The following is a 15,432-nucleotide window of genomic DNA, read 5'->3' on the forward strand; positions in this document are numbered from 1 at the left end:
TTTTAACAAGAGCTGGACCAAGAATGCTTCAGAAAAATGAGAAACAAACCTCACAATCACAGTATTTATTTCCTTTTGAGATAGATAAAATGGCAGGGAAAAAAGGCTATTTTGGGCTGGTACAACCAGGAGAAATGGAAAGTTGACACACCTGACAGAGCAAGTATCTTTTGTGAAGATCAAAAATACAAGCACCAGTGGGGCCATTGTTGTGGGACTATCCAGTCTGTTTAACGTCACTAAGCCAAAAGAAAATAATCTTTCCGTTTCTTCCGCCACGCTTGGGCAAGCACGAGCAGCAGCAGTACCACAAGCCCTTCAGCAGGCACGTGCAGCTCCCTTTCAGCAGACACAGCCTGTGTACAGCCAGGTCCTCTGTGGCCAGGGCACAGCACGGCTCAGCCAGCGGGGAGGGCAGCAGAGATGAGCTGTGCCAGGCAGCACAGGTTTCCCAAACCCTGCCCTGCTCATGACAGCACCATTCACACAAAGGACACGGGGGCTGCACAGCAAGATTCCTGTCTGCACGTAGAAAGAAAAAGACCTATTTCCATACAGCAGCAAATAATAGAAATTTTGTGCAATTTCATTCCTGCTGTTGAAGGTTATTAGGCCTTTTTTTTCCTATTGTTATGTAATGGTATTCAAGAAGCAGTGGAGTGGGAGACAATTTAATACAAACTGACCTATAATTAACAGACACATTACAGATTTGAAAGGGGGGGAAAAGAGAGATTCTTTCACTCACTTTCTCATTATAATTGAAATCTATGTATGGCCAGACAACAGCTAACCAGGCAGCTAGTGCTTATGGTGAAAGTCAGATCTATGAATCATAGGAGTGAATTGTATTAGGGGATCTACTCATTACCTCTTTGGCCTTAAGACACCCCTTGTGTCAACACTGATGGTTTTTTATCTTTACAAAACTGATACAGGAAATTTACTTAGAAGGGAATACATTTAAGCTATTATTGCTGATTCAAATTAAAGCAACTAGGCAGAGAGATAAAATAGTAACACCATTTCCACTACATGAAAATCAAGCTATCTTAATGGACAAGAGATACAACTGTCAGTGGTATTCCACTTTTATGTCAGAATCTGAGCAAATTACAAGGAAAAACTCTGGGCACTTTCTTGTACTGAGTCAAACAAGCATTTGTAATGGATATACTAAAGCACATCTGGACAAACACCTGCTATAAAACTCCTTCTGCGGAATGACAACGTGTCAGTAATGTCCTCAGCTTCTGGGCTGCTTAATGGTGCAATTCCTACAGATGCCACTGTGGAAACTGAACTCATCTCAGCATTTATGTGTAATTTCTGATGTGAAGATATGCTAGAAGGCTACATAGCCTAATACAAACATACGTGGTGAAATTATGAGGGGAAAGAGCAAGATGAGCAATGAACTTAGAATGCTCACACTTTTTAATTCAATGACAGGATCAGTCAGCTACTCAGTTACCTAGATGCTATCCCAATGCTGTCACATTCTAATGCTTCTCCTGCCTTCTTTTCCTTTGAACTTGCCTTACTTTCAGCATTACTATCTTGGGTTGTTTTCTGGTTTGTTTTTTTTTTTTTTTTTTTTTTTTTTTAATTTGGAATTGTCTTCCCATGAGCAAAGATTATATTCAGGTACATTTTCAAGGCATAAATTTAAACTATGGGTAGGTTTTATTTTCAAAATTATTAAGACTAATCAGTCTTATATAAATCATGCATTTGAAGCTGCTGTGTCGCAAAAGAGCCTCCTTCCTATATTCTGGCAGGATTTCTAGGGACAGATCCTAGAGTTCTTACTGCTGAAGGTAGTAGTCCTGCTCAACATTTGATTTCCATCTTTCACTGGAAACTAGTCTATGTTTCCAAACACGTGGGGAAATTGAGGGAAACAAGTTCACTTGCACATGAAGAAATACAGACTGGTAACACCATCTCATGCTGTTGCAGTGTCATTTCACATTGTGCATACTCTGAGTTACACTAGCCTATAAACTGGTGACATCCATTAATCATAATGATGACACAGCAGAGAGACACAAATCTTTGCTTTGCACAAATCTTCATCATACTAAGCAAACATGAAGATTTCCCAACAAAAAATAAATACATAAACTTCCTACAGATACATTTGTTTTGTTCAGGTAGCTGCCACAGATGTTACAGCAGGAAGAATTCTTAAGCCACTTTTAACCATTTCATACTCAACACTAAAATGTATTGCCTCCTACGAACTGAGCATGGTTTTTACAGTAATTTTTTACTTTGGGTAAATTGGATTGGATTTTACTGGTCCATCTGTAAAACCATCTCTAAGTTTCATTTACTTCAATAATGAAGGCTCACACTAAAAAAACAAACAAAAACTTCACCCAGCATATTTTGGATTAAAGCACGTTTCAGTTCCTTAACACTAATGCAGCACAATGGAATTATTGCACATTAATAAAATTTCCTACGGAAGTATAATAAAACTGAACAAGTTCTGAGGACGTTTTGCATAATGCAAACAACCAATCAAAAGTGACTTACAGTGTACTTTCAAAGAACTGCATTATTCTTAAGAAATAAGGAAAATGAATCATGGCATTGTGACTGCAAAACTAAGTTCTTCCAATACATTGCTATTGCCAGGTGTTTTTTAGAGCAAGTGAAAAACACAGTAATCTTTGCTACCTTTCAAACAAAATCAACATATTTTAATAGTCAATACTCTCTTCTTAACCCCAGACTCAAGAAATCTTCTTGTGGCCCTCCAGTCCCCTCAGGCATACAGAATCAATCAGAAGCATTACATTTCCAGCAGAAGAGATCCAGTCTCCTCTTCTTCACAGAGACCAAAGCCCAGCAGACAATCCCACAGAAACATCTCAATATGTTAAGTCCATGAAGTAAATAAACTATGAAAAGGAAAGGAACTGGAGAGTCTTCCCAAAAATGTGTATTTGACATCAATGACAAGACCGCTAGAGCAGACCCCTCAGTGCCTTGTGCTGGGTACAGCCAGCTTTTTCTAAGATACACTTGCCTGATGAGCAGAATAATGATCTGAGTTGGAAGGATGCGTATTAATTTTTTAAAATTTATTTTTATTTTAGATTCAGCAGACTGCTGGATGCTTCACGAGTTTACAAAACAGCTGCAAATGTTGTGGGCAGAGAGGGTGAACAGGTGACGTCTCTGTTCATCTTGATTTTAACTGATACATTTCAACCACCTCGGTAAAAATGGTTACAGGCATGAGCACCAGTTTTGTGCACATCCCTGTCTGAAGTTTTATCAAATTTTTCCATTGAGTTGTGTGGAAAGCTGGTGAAAAAATGTAAAATATCTTGCACTACTATTAACACTATGACATGGAAATTCTTATTTTTAAAAATAGGCACAGGTATTTCACTCACCTTCAAGGAGACACATCCTATGCAGAAGTCTCTTTTTCAGAATTTAGTGCAATTAGCATCTGAAACACAACAAAAAATTCAAGTGGAAGTGTCATCTTTTAGGCTAGGCAGCTCTGCTTCCCATTCTTGCTCTGGTTCCTTAACTTCAGAGTAATTTCCACTGCCTTTTGACTGGATGAATTAACAAATTAGCAAACTGCACCCCTCCTGCACAAGTTCAGAGAAAGCGTGTTAACAGAAACCCAATTGTGATAAGAGGTTTAATTCAGCATATCCAGCATTGTATTTGCCTTCAGGAGGTGGCTGTTTTACAAAACTTGGTGTTTGAATTACTTACCCAGTGGCACCTGGTTAAGTCAGAGATTCTTCAAATCCATTGTATTCTTCTTCATGGTAATACCAATCTCTCTTCACACAGGAACTTGCTGACAAACTACTTTTTTGTCCACTGCACTCGCTGAAATGAAATTGTGAATGATTTGCGACCAAAATACTTAAATTAGCTGAAAAAACAGTAAAAATAATTACAGTATTTATAATAAATTTAAATAAACTGCTGCCACCACTTTATTTAAATCCAGTTTTCAAAAGTTTTTAGTAATTAGAAATATGTTCACTGCTTTCATGTAGAATCTGTAAATAAAAATACTTTTTAATTCCCTATGAAGCATAAAGCTAATCCACATCCTGATAAACTTTTATTATTCTAGCCGGGCAGTGGAATTTTTAAGTAAGAATAAGGGAAATCCAGTTCTTGTCCATGCGCACAAAACAGGCAAATTTTTTCCTGTTATCACTTTCATCCATCTTCCTCAGTCTTGTACAATAATCCAGTTTTCATATAAGCAAACTAATGACACTAATTAATTTCCTTCTAAACTAAGCAAATCTGTGCCTTGACCTAAAATACTTCTTTCAAAGACTACATAATATTTTATTGCATTGACCTTGGTATTCCTTACTTTTCAAAGAAACTGAGATTTATAATTCCACACATTCTCAGAAGAGCATAAGGATTAATCACACTGCCTGAAAACCTCCAAATGTACATCCCAATCTTTGCCTATCTATAAATACATGCGTAGAACTGTAAGAACAAGAAAAAACAACAAATGACAGCAACACTGTAAAAATAGTCAAGGGCTCCCAACTGCTTTCTGCATGACTGTAGTCATGAGGACAGACATCTGTGCAAATTCTTGCATTTTACGGAAAGCAGGAAAAAGCTTCTGAATGGTTTAGATATTCAGTACATTTACATTACCAGCCTTTGCCTTTATTTATTCTAGCTGCTCCTGATAGCCTGCATTTCTTTAATGCAGGAAAGAAGCATGCAGTGAAGTAGTTTCCAGTTCCTCTGGTATTGTGAAAGGTAAGTATTAATCCACAGACACTTACCTATCTTTTACAAAGCAAAAGGAAGTTTTCAAGGGAAGATTTACACTGTATCAGCCTCTTTTCTGGCTTTTCCTCAGGAATATGTAACAATTGAACTTTTTGTTGTTGCTGTTTTAGTTTTGGACCACAAAAATAACCCAAAATTTTCCATATTCCCCACTGTCACTGCTCTTTAGTGAATTCAACTATCTTGACTTAGTTCTGAATTCATGCTAAGTAGTTTTAAAACTCAGGGACTAAAATGCATGTATACTCCTCCTCTTTAAGTTCAGTGGGGAATTTTCAGGGAAGAAAGAATATAAACTTCTTTTAGGCTCTTCTGCATGACAGTTGTCTTCAGAAAGGTCTTCATACTGTAATCCCTTTAGACAAAACACATTATGAATTCTCTTTAATTCTAGTATGACAAGTTTTAATGAAATGCATTTTCAATTTGTCATCTAATAACCACTTGTCACATGCAAAAAACTCCCCACAACAGTATTTTACTGCATCAGCCAATAATGACAACACATTTTCTTCAGCTTCTTTATTTAAAATCAGTATATATCAGTGAATTTCAGTCATAAGAAACTGCTCTTTGACAAAATCCCACTATCAGAATGGTAAACTCTTAACTGCCTTTATTTAAGAAAATAACACAACTATGCCCCACAAATTATGACCAAGCTTGAGAAGAATCTCTCTCTCTTTCTTTACCATGAAATGAAAACAATGTCATAAAAGTACATAACAAAGCCATAGAAAAATCAGGGAAATTACAGAAAATCAGAAGCTCCCTATTTGTTTTGCCCTATTCAAATATTTTAAATGAAAATAAAACATTAATGGCTTTATTCAAATAAATACGTATTTTAATAGGTAAAATGCATCTGAAACATGAATTCTTCCTGATTCTAAATTTCACACTACATCAAAAGTCAAAATGAAGGGCTATACTGGCCAAAGGTTGGTTACAAGAGTTTTTATTTTGCAAACTATACAGAAACAGTAAAAAAGAAAATGCATTATACTTTTCAATATTACATAAGATAAACATTAGATTTAGTATTTACTGTGTAGAAATTAATTCAAATAAGAATGTGATTTTCCTTTTATTAATGATGAGAAATCAGTGACTCATTTTTAAATTATACAACCTGCAGTAATACATTATACAGGTCATGTCAATTTTATTGTGGGCAGAAAGAAACAGATAGGATATGAATGAAGATGGTGGAGTCTCAAAATGTCTACACAATTAATTAACATGCTAACATAAATACAGTGATTAAAATAATTTTCTCTACAGTCAAATCTTAAGTGCTACTCTACACAATAAGTATAATCTAGACCACATGGTAATTACATAATAATAGGAAAAAAAATTAAAATAATCCATTTTCTTCATTCCAGCAGCAGTACCTATACTGGTATTAATTTGGTAATTGGGTGTGCTTAGCTATTGCCTAACATCCTATACTGGTATGCATGCTAAAACCTCTCTAGATCTATTTTGCAAGGCACCTTTACAATACGTTCTATTAGTTTCTGCACTAGTAACAGAAAACAACATGAATTAAGATAAGGAGCAAAACTATTTCCCCAAATAAGAAAATAAAAAGCATCATTATACATTTATTAAAAACTACCTTAGGGCAAGTGACAATACTCTGAAATACAGTAATGTATAAAGGTAATAAACTTTAAGCAAATCTTTTTCCCAATGTAAGTACTTTACACTAGTCTGATTAGAGAGAAATACAGAGAAACCACAAAGGGTGAAGCAATGATTAAGTAAATAATGATAAAGCTTATATGACCTTGACATAAAACCAAAAAAAGGGAGGACAAGAAAATTTTATAGTTACAGAACTGGTGCTTGTCCATGCTACTGCTCTTGAAAAATCCTTTCAATAATCTAGCCATAGATTATTGAAAATAACTTTCCTAATAAAAAACATAACTACAAATGCAAAGGAGGACTTTGCTACAGTTTTCCCTCCTGATTTTTCTCCATACCTTTGGTTAATTAAAGGCTGGTTGAGATGCTACTTGTGCACCAATGTTTTTCTACTGCAATACATTTCTGATTCATTAAATGGACAGTTACAGGGCCTAAAATACTGACGGAACTGAAGGTAAGTCACAGTATGCATTCTGAAGAGGACATGCACAGTTCCAAGTAAGGGCAAATATTTTTCAGCAGAATTTTGATGAGTCTGGTTGGGTTTCTAGTGTGTTCTGCACATATATATTTTCAGTAGCACACAACATTTTTTCTTCAGGCTAGAATTCCAATGTGTTTTCTTCAGCACAACAGAATTTAAAAACTCAAAAGCACATGATATAATTATTCTTATTTAAACAAAAAAAGTCTATGACTCCAGCTGCAATGCTTGAAATAATCATACAAAATATACATATTTGTTAGAACCCTTTTGATCTTGGAGAACAAAGGGATTTTATGAAATATCATCTTGTGAAATTTAGAAAGGTACAACATAAGGACCTCCTAGTATTGTCAAATATATCCATCATGATCATCGTCATCATCATCATCATCCCCTTCATCTTCATCATCATCTTCAATTTCATCTTCATCGTTCATTATTTCATCTTCATCATCTTCATCATCTGTCCATTCATGGAAATCACCAGAGGCAAAATCACCTGAAGTCTCTAAATCGATAGCTAAAAAGGTATGACAGTTATAGAAAAGCCTCACAAGGTACACTATATATTTATAGTACACTTTACATAATCATACAAAAGGCACAGCAGAATATCTACTTTCAGGACAACTACAGAGTGTTACATAAAAATAAAATAGAAATAATATGAAGATTCTTTTGTCATAAAAAATCCAACTCAGTATTGAATTCATTTCTCAATATTAACAAAAGGAGACAAATTTCATGGATTTGTAGAACTATAATCAGTGCTAGGAACAAGTAAAAAAAAATAAGTCCAACTTCCAGATGGCAATAAGGACTACTGATAAAATACCCTGACTATTGTTCACTTCTTACATATTGTCTTGAACTATACCAAACTGTCCATTTATCCAGAAATGATCCTGGATTAGACGGACAATAGGCCTGAGCTTGTACCTCAAATACTGTGTACAATTTACTCTCTGCTTCAGGCTACATTCTTTTGTTGGAGAAGAAGTGAAAAGGAGTCATAAATTACTTTTTTTTAAAAGAAAGAGGAAAAACACTTTTTTTTTCATCTTTTTTATCTGGGACATCAAATAAAGGTGACATGGGAATTCTTGGAAGAAGCTGCACAATGCTGTAGGAAGGCAAAATAAGGGAAGATTTAGTGTGCTAAAAACTTTTGGCAATTCCCTCAAATATAAATTGAAAAAATGTCAAATCGAATTCACTTGCATGCTGATTACCCAAAGGAATTTTGTGAAACATTCTGGGACTTATCTAATGCTGCTCTAGAAAACTAATTTTTCCTGGGTTTATATACACTATGCGAAGCACATGTAACGGGTCTATTAATAGTCCACAGTGAGTGGAGTTCCAAAAGTAATGCAATAACAATAACAAATTATAATTTTTTGGGTTTTGTATCAAAAGCCATGTAGTTGGGCCCCACACTTCTTACTGAAGAAATTTAACCTGGCTGGCAATCAAAGGGAATAATTCCTTTAAACCAAACAGCTCAGAAGGTTCTTAACTCACCACATTCTGCTGCGCCATTTGTCCTGGATCCTGACACCTCATTCCCGTATCTGTCCACACACCAGCACTGCCCGAGGCTTCCGTGGCACTGACTTGGCTTGTAATACCCATCTTCATCACAGAAGGGGATGTACTGCCCTGCAGGATAGATAGACAGACATATATATATACTGAATAAGTATATTAAAACCCGTGTCTTGGCCAATGTCACAAATACAGCAAAAAGCAACTGCCTTTTCTTGTTTCATCATTTCAGACTCTACAGTGACTGCTTTAGCAGCACTAAATTCAGCTGACTCAAACTGACTGAATGGATCAAATGTGGGAGGGAAAATATCAGTCTTGGACTGATTTCACAACATAAAGTGAGCGCTCTTCCTTTAAATTTTTTGTTGATCCTGTGATACATATTTCTTACTCCATGAAAATCTCAGTCCAGAACTTCACTGCATTCTGGTGAAAAGGCTTAAATGTAGGACCTGCTCCTGAATGGGAAGTTCTATCATCTGTGGAGTACAAACAAGTCTGAATAGTAAGGGCCAGACTTCCTGACTAACAAACTATCTACTACAAGGAGTTATTTGTGTTTAATATGTATTTTACAAACTACCACACACTAGTATTCAATTATTCCACCACAGAAGACAAATGCAGCAGAATACACCACAAAACACTGCAAAAAACTAATACTAAATTTGCATTTATATGTACAAGAGGGGCTTGTTTTGGGAGGCAGTGACTTGCCTACAGCTGAATAATCCGCTGTTTATAACTTGGACCAAGTGGAGACCACACTGAACAAAATATTCATATGAAAGCATTTGAAGTGTATAGTTCTTATTAGAAACCATCCTTACGAGAAATACAGTTTTGACTGCTTTGGGCCAAGCTTTTCATTTTACACAGTTTTCACAGAGTGGCTAGTGGTAAATGAAGACTTTACACTTCAGAAATATTGATGCAGTATAAAGTGATTCACAACAAAGATTTCAATTACTTACAGAATATTACAGTTAAATGATCAGCAGAAATACTACTTTAGGAGTACCTTATGCTGTTTCCTCTGTACTGTAAAAATGTACCTTCTATCAGGGTAATAAAACAGATGTAAGAGCTTTTGGTAGGTAACGTAATAAAACCAAGTTTAATAGCTTTCAAAAATTTCATAAATTTTGCTGCTGAGATTTACTGTGGTCTATCTTCATTGGATTAATATTGATTTTGTGTTGCTGTTTAACTAGGGTTATTTATGTAAGTAATAAAACCTTCAAAAAATGATCTACGGCTCACCTAGGAGCTTCTTTCCTCCTTGCTGCTTCTGAATGTTACTGAGTTCTGTCTGGCAAGGGGGGTCTAAAAGGACAAAAAAAATGTTAAACAGGTTACACAGTACCTAGGACAGAAAGCACATGACTACGTTTTCACAGTTGGTTATGTTGTAAGGTCACTCTAACTACTGATCTTAAGAAACACACACATCTGAAATAAAACAATTACCTTGCTACAGTTTCAGAACTACGAATCTGCACACCACCATGGATTTGTGCAGAACACCACACATGGTTAACTCATCTCCAAGTGAGCATCTAGTTACTAGTCTGGAGCATCAAGGAATGCTAGTCCAAAATAGTAACTCTATCACAGCCTACTTTATTGGTCTATAAAAATCTCTGCAACTGTGAAGCTTGGCTCATGTATTAGCTAAAAACAGGACAGATCTTTTAATTTCCTCCCTGTGTCCTTTTTAGAATTCATGTTCTAATTTTGTATTTCACACACTACACTAAGAAAATAAGACCACCTTCTTCACTGAAGTCTGCAAGATTCAGTGATTCTCTGGCAACAATTTAAGACTGGATCCCACAGGTACAAAGCCCCATGTACAGCAAACTAACTTAAAAATGGAGGCCAAATTTTAGAAGGAGTTAAGAAGCAGAATATGTATTAAAAATCAGTTTTCCATTCTTCAGCTACAGCCTATTCTACTTCTGAATAATTTAATTTTTTACTGTCCATAAAAGAAAGTCGCAGTATGCACCATGAATTGGAAGAAAATAAGATGTGAATGTGTTTGCATCACTGTTCAGTAAGTGAAAGACTCAGAGACAGCAAAGCACTAATTAATCTCTGAACACTGGCGCTGCATACCACATTAGACCATTATTAGCACCAGGGCATTTCTCATTCTGAACCAGCAACAGAATTACTGAGTTTACTCACAGGTGTCTTTAGCTTGCACCATTCCCAGACAAAATCTTACATTCCTTGAATATTAAATGCATTTTCCATTTTAGCAGACTGATCATTTATAATACATCTTTGCCATGTTCTTAACTCAAGGATCCCTTTTTCTCCGTGCAAATAGTAAAAGGTGTTCTGAGCTGGTTTAAAATGAGTAAGACTGGCCCAGCCCATTGATGCAGAGCACACGTAAGACCAAAAATCTGTCACTACGTAGGGCACTCTGGTGACAAAGACCAAGATGAAGTGCAGATCAAAAATACAGAGCCTCGTGGCTGGCACAAGGAATAACCTTGTGGAATAACCTAGTTATTCCAACAGGCCTTTGGTATTACCTAAGAGAGTAAGTAAAAACTAGTATACAACAATAATCCCTTACTGGCAGCAGGCTGTTCATTTCTCTTGGTTGTACACTTTAAATAGCATTTACATATGCAATACATTTAAAGAAGCTTATCAATGTTCCCAGGGGCCTCAGCTCTGGTAGGCCTGGCTTTTCATACTAAATCCATAATGATTCTTTTTAGAGTGAAGCCTTAAGGGTAGGCTCCACTTTCAAAACACTGTCAACAGAAGACTTAATGCCAGAAGAAATTTTCAGGAGTTGTCTTTCCAGACAATGAACCAATTTCTCTGTAAGCTCTTGAAAAATCACTGAGATTTGACATGACTGGGTGGGTATTGGATTTTAATAATTCAGTCTTTGACTACTTTTTGAGGCTACATGATTTACTTTTTTTGCTGTAAGAAGTACTTCGAGGATGATCATGCTCACTATTTCATTACCTTTGAAAACTAAGGTTTCTGTCTTTCCCAATATTTGATGATTTAAACTCTTAATTCTGAGGACCGATTATTTCTTAAACTAAAGGTATTTTCTACTACCATTAATCTAATAAATGACAGTCATTTATAAGGATCTAGGAACAGGGTGGATTTGGCAGGGTTAGGTTAATGGTTGGGTAATGTCACAGAACCTTTCTTTTCTATTTTATTCTCTCCTCTCCCACAAAAGAGATGAGAAATATGCAGATGAAGAAGAACTAGTCATATAGGAAGAATACCTCTTTTTTCATGAAAAATAATCCTAAATTAGAAGCATAGATATGCACACATGAGTACTAACATGTGGAAATGTAAAAATTATGGATGATGCCTAAAGAAAAAAAAAAAATCTTCTATTATAGCTATAAATCTTTGATGGCATAATTACAAGAAGGAATACCATTAACCAAGAGGTAACATGGCAACATGAGGTAATTACTTACCCAAAACACTCTTCTTCTCAGAAGTTAAGTCTTCAAGATTCACACTTAAGCTTTGCTTCTCAGGGCAAAAGCAGCAAAAACTCTTAACGATATTAAATCACTCTGGTGTTAAAACTATCAAAGAGAATGGCAGGCCAGAAGTTCAACCAATCCCTTTCGGCTCACAGCACATTCTTTTTCCTCCGTTCCCAAATCATAATGCCTCCCTCTTTATTTGCAGGTTAGTTCCTAAGTTTGTAAAGGGTTTTTTTTGGATTTCTGAAATTATTTTTATAAAAAAGCAGTCACTGGAAAACTCCTTGAGCCAAGGAGGAAAAAAAAATCCTTTACAAAAAATCAGGGTTGTAGTTTCTCTTGAAATAGCAATGAATCTGACATCAGTCTGTCTGAGAATCTGAATACAAATAAGGTACCTAATTATCTTCATCCTTAATCTACTTTCACAGATGTGGCAGGAATTGTCCTTCTGATAACACCAGTGCATGGCTAGGAGTGAATCATGAACCACACAACACCAGCCATTCACAGTTTGTCAGTTCTCAGAGTACTGCTGCACACCAGAGTATGCAACACAATAATGCCGGCCCTTGAGACTCCAATATCCAGTCATGTCAAGAAGTGCTTCAAGGCTAGCACAATTAAGCTCTGATTTACCAAAACAGCACATTAACAGATCAACTGCAGTCAAACTGGTAGGTTTGACAAAGAAAGTCTATGACTTTTAACAGACAGGAGCTATTACTCAAGGAGCTATTATTCACACAGTGAGCCTCCAACTTTCAAGGATTCTCCTTCTTACTCAAGAACAAAACACTGATTTTTCACCAGTCAAGTAGATAATATTTGGCAGAGCCCTTAAGTTCTGGAATATGGTCCACTGCAGATAAGGCTGCAGTGACATCTTGCCTGTACTTGGCATCAAGCATTATAATTGTTGGACATCCAAGGTTTGTACTTCAGGGATCTGAAACATCAATACTACAGTTCAAGAAGTGTGCCTGGGAATCTCATGATCATAATTTATCTTGATAAAAGCATGTTACATCTTCATTTGTAACTATCTATAAATATATTTGAAGTCCTTGCAATCTTAAGACTAGCAAATACAAATCACGATAATCATCATTCTTCTATAAGAGGGACTGTTTATGAAGTGATGAAGGTATCTTCCAGGTATGACAGAGAGAAGAGCCTCTAAGAAAATGCAGCTAGAGAAGTGCTGGACTAATAGCTCCATGCAGAGGCCTGTAGTAAAGAAATACTTTGCTGCTAAGCATTAATACTCTCAGCAAAATTGGCTACTCCCCTTCTCTGAATCAGTGATGCAATAAAACAAGGCTGCAGTAATCAATCAATGATTGGCAGAAAAAAATTCGCCTATAAAAAGGCCAACATTGCAAAGGCCTCAGCATTTCAGCAAGCACTGAAGTGTCACGTTAGCATTGAACAACTAAGGAAGTAAGTTCTGAAGATGGGTGCTGAAACACTTGCATGGACTGGTGAAACTGGAGGACCATAGTGACCAAAGCATTCAGAAAGACTTGCAAAGAGCACTGGCACACTGCAGATTTTGATGCATTGCAGAAATGCATTTTAATGCCTTGGATAAACCTCAGAAATACTAAACTACATTTAAGGGCAACAAAAAATGCAATAAGCATCACTGGACTGTACCTAAGTGTTTAATCATTAGTCAAGGGGAGACAACTAGTACAGGAAGATCATCTTCTCCACAAGAAAGATCTGACCTCAGGATTCATAAAAATGTTGCCTATATTGACTAGAAGTTGTCAGCAACGTTCAGTAATAGGCCTAGTGTAGTGTAATCAAGCAGAAAGAAAGAATGAAGAAGAGTTTCAAGTACTTGTCTCATGCAGTCTTGCATGGTAAAACTAAGATCAAAGACCACAAGGGCTTCTCAGGTAATGACTCAAGATAATACTATGCACTTTTAAAAAGCACAATGAAATTGCTATCCCAGTATGATACATATGGTTGACTAAATTTTGTATTCCCTTTAGAACAACACTAATCAAGAAGAGTACTGTAAAACCACTGATCTGCCCAGAAAGCACTAAGCTCAATGAATACAGAGAACTGCTCTACATGGCTTGAAGCATTCTGTTAATATCAACTTATTTTAATAAACATCAGAAAGAAGCTGCTGAATTTCTCAGCTTTTCCATCTCCTTGCTATTAATAGCAAAGGCTTAGTTAAAGGCCTTATTTAGATCATTCCATCAAGTAAAACATAACCAGAAATGAATATATTCCACAATTCATCATAACAATGCCAATTACAGAGAATTCAATGGGTCACTAATACACTAGGGAAATAGGGCTCAGACAGTTGTGCAACAGCTAATAATAAGACATGACAAAAGAAGACTAGAAGATTTTTTCTCCTTACACCAAAAAATGGAGAATACAGATTTTGATGTCATTGTTAATTTCAAAGGATGAAGTGCATGTTTAATGTGCAAGGGTTGCTGAAAACTCAGATTTCACTTCATATACAATGTTTAGGAGATATATTTTTACTATATATTCAAACACACTGTGGTATCCAAGACTATCCAATCTGTTTGAAATCAGCACCTTATCTCAACACCATTATCAAGACAGTGAGGAAACTGGTAAAAAGGGGAAGAAAAGCTTGATAATGTTGGATTCTGCAATGTAAAGAATCAGTGTCACTGAAAGATGGATCTGCTGGGGTACCATTGATCAAGTTCCGCAGAGTTTAGATCAGTCTTTACAATATCATCCTCAGGTTCTAACAGCACACTGAGCAAATATTATGCACAAAATGTGTTTATTACATAAGAAAATGCAAAACTACTTGAAACTGATCTGTGGAATGGTTTTCTTAATGCCCTGATTATGCCATTCTATGAAATTGTTGGAAAAAACTTGGACCATAGTAGGACACATGTAATTTTCTGTATTTCCTCTGGCAATAGGAAAGAATTATACTGCCCTCCAAAGACTAAGAGTACTTATATATTAAGCTGAAATTATTGGTTTTTTTTTATTTTTTATTTTTATTTTATAATCAAATGAACAAAATGTTATGTTCTTTAAGAGCTGCATTACTTATGGGATGGGTTATTTTTAATTTGCTAGTATTGGTAGCAGTACATACATGCTTATAAGAAAAAAATCACACAAAAGTTATTGTTCTATTATAAAACAAACAAGGTGTTTTGAAAGTTTAAATATTAACTTTTTAACAAGGAAGTTATCAAAGAAAAGATATCTGCTATTTAGTATTTATGTGCAGAAGTACAGCTTTATTTTTACTTAGATTTACAACTGGCAGATGCAGCATGATAAAAACCTTTATTTCCACAGAAATCAGAATAAAACCATAAATGTTGAATGCTAATGAGAATTTACCATGAGAGTTTTAAGGGTACAAGTGAGAATTAAAAA

General features: G+C 35.8%; 1 protein-coding gene across 1 annotated transcript in view; it reads right to left on the reverse strand.

Moving 5' to 3' along the window:
* Positions 1-7,133: 7,133 nt before the first annotated feature.
* The window catches only part of SPOCK3 (SPARC (osteonectin), cwcv and kazal like domains proteoglycan 3), a 157,895-nt gene continuing 149,596 nt past the window's right edge, over positions 7,134-15,432 (reverse strand). Inside the window, exons 8-10 of the mRNA XM_041427939.1 lie at positions 9,779-9,841; positions 8,489-8,626; positions 7,134-7,484 (exon numbers count right to left, since the gene is read on the reverse strand). Coding sequence (XP_041283873.1) covers positions 7,315-7,484; positions 8,489-8,626; positions 9,779-9,841 — 371 coding nt within the window. The 3' untranslated portion in view covers positions 7,134-7,314. The remainder of the gene's footprint in view (positions 7,485-8,488; positions 8,627-9,778; positions 9,842-15,432) is intronic.

Source organism: Onychostruthus taczanowskii, unplaced genomic scaffold (genome assembly GCF_017590055.1).
Source record: "Onychostruthus taczanowskii isolate IOZ18803 unplaced genomic scaffold, ASM1759005v1 scaffold12, whole genome shotgun sequence".
In the NCBI taxonomy this organism is placed as follows: domain Eukaryota; kingdom Metazoa; phylum Chordata; class Aves; order Passeriformes; family Passeridae; genus Onychostruthus; species Onychostruthus taczanowskii.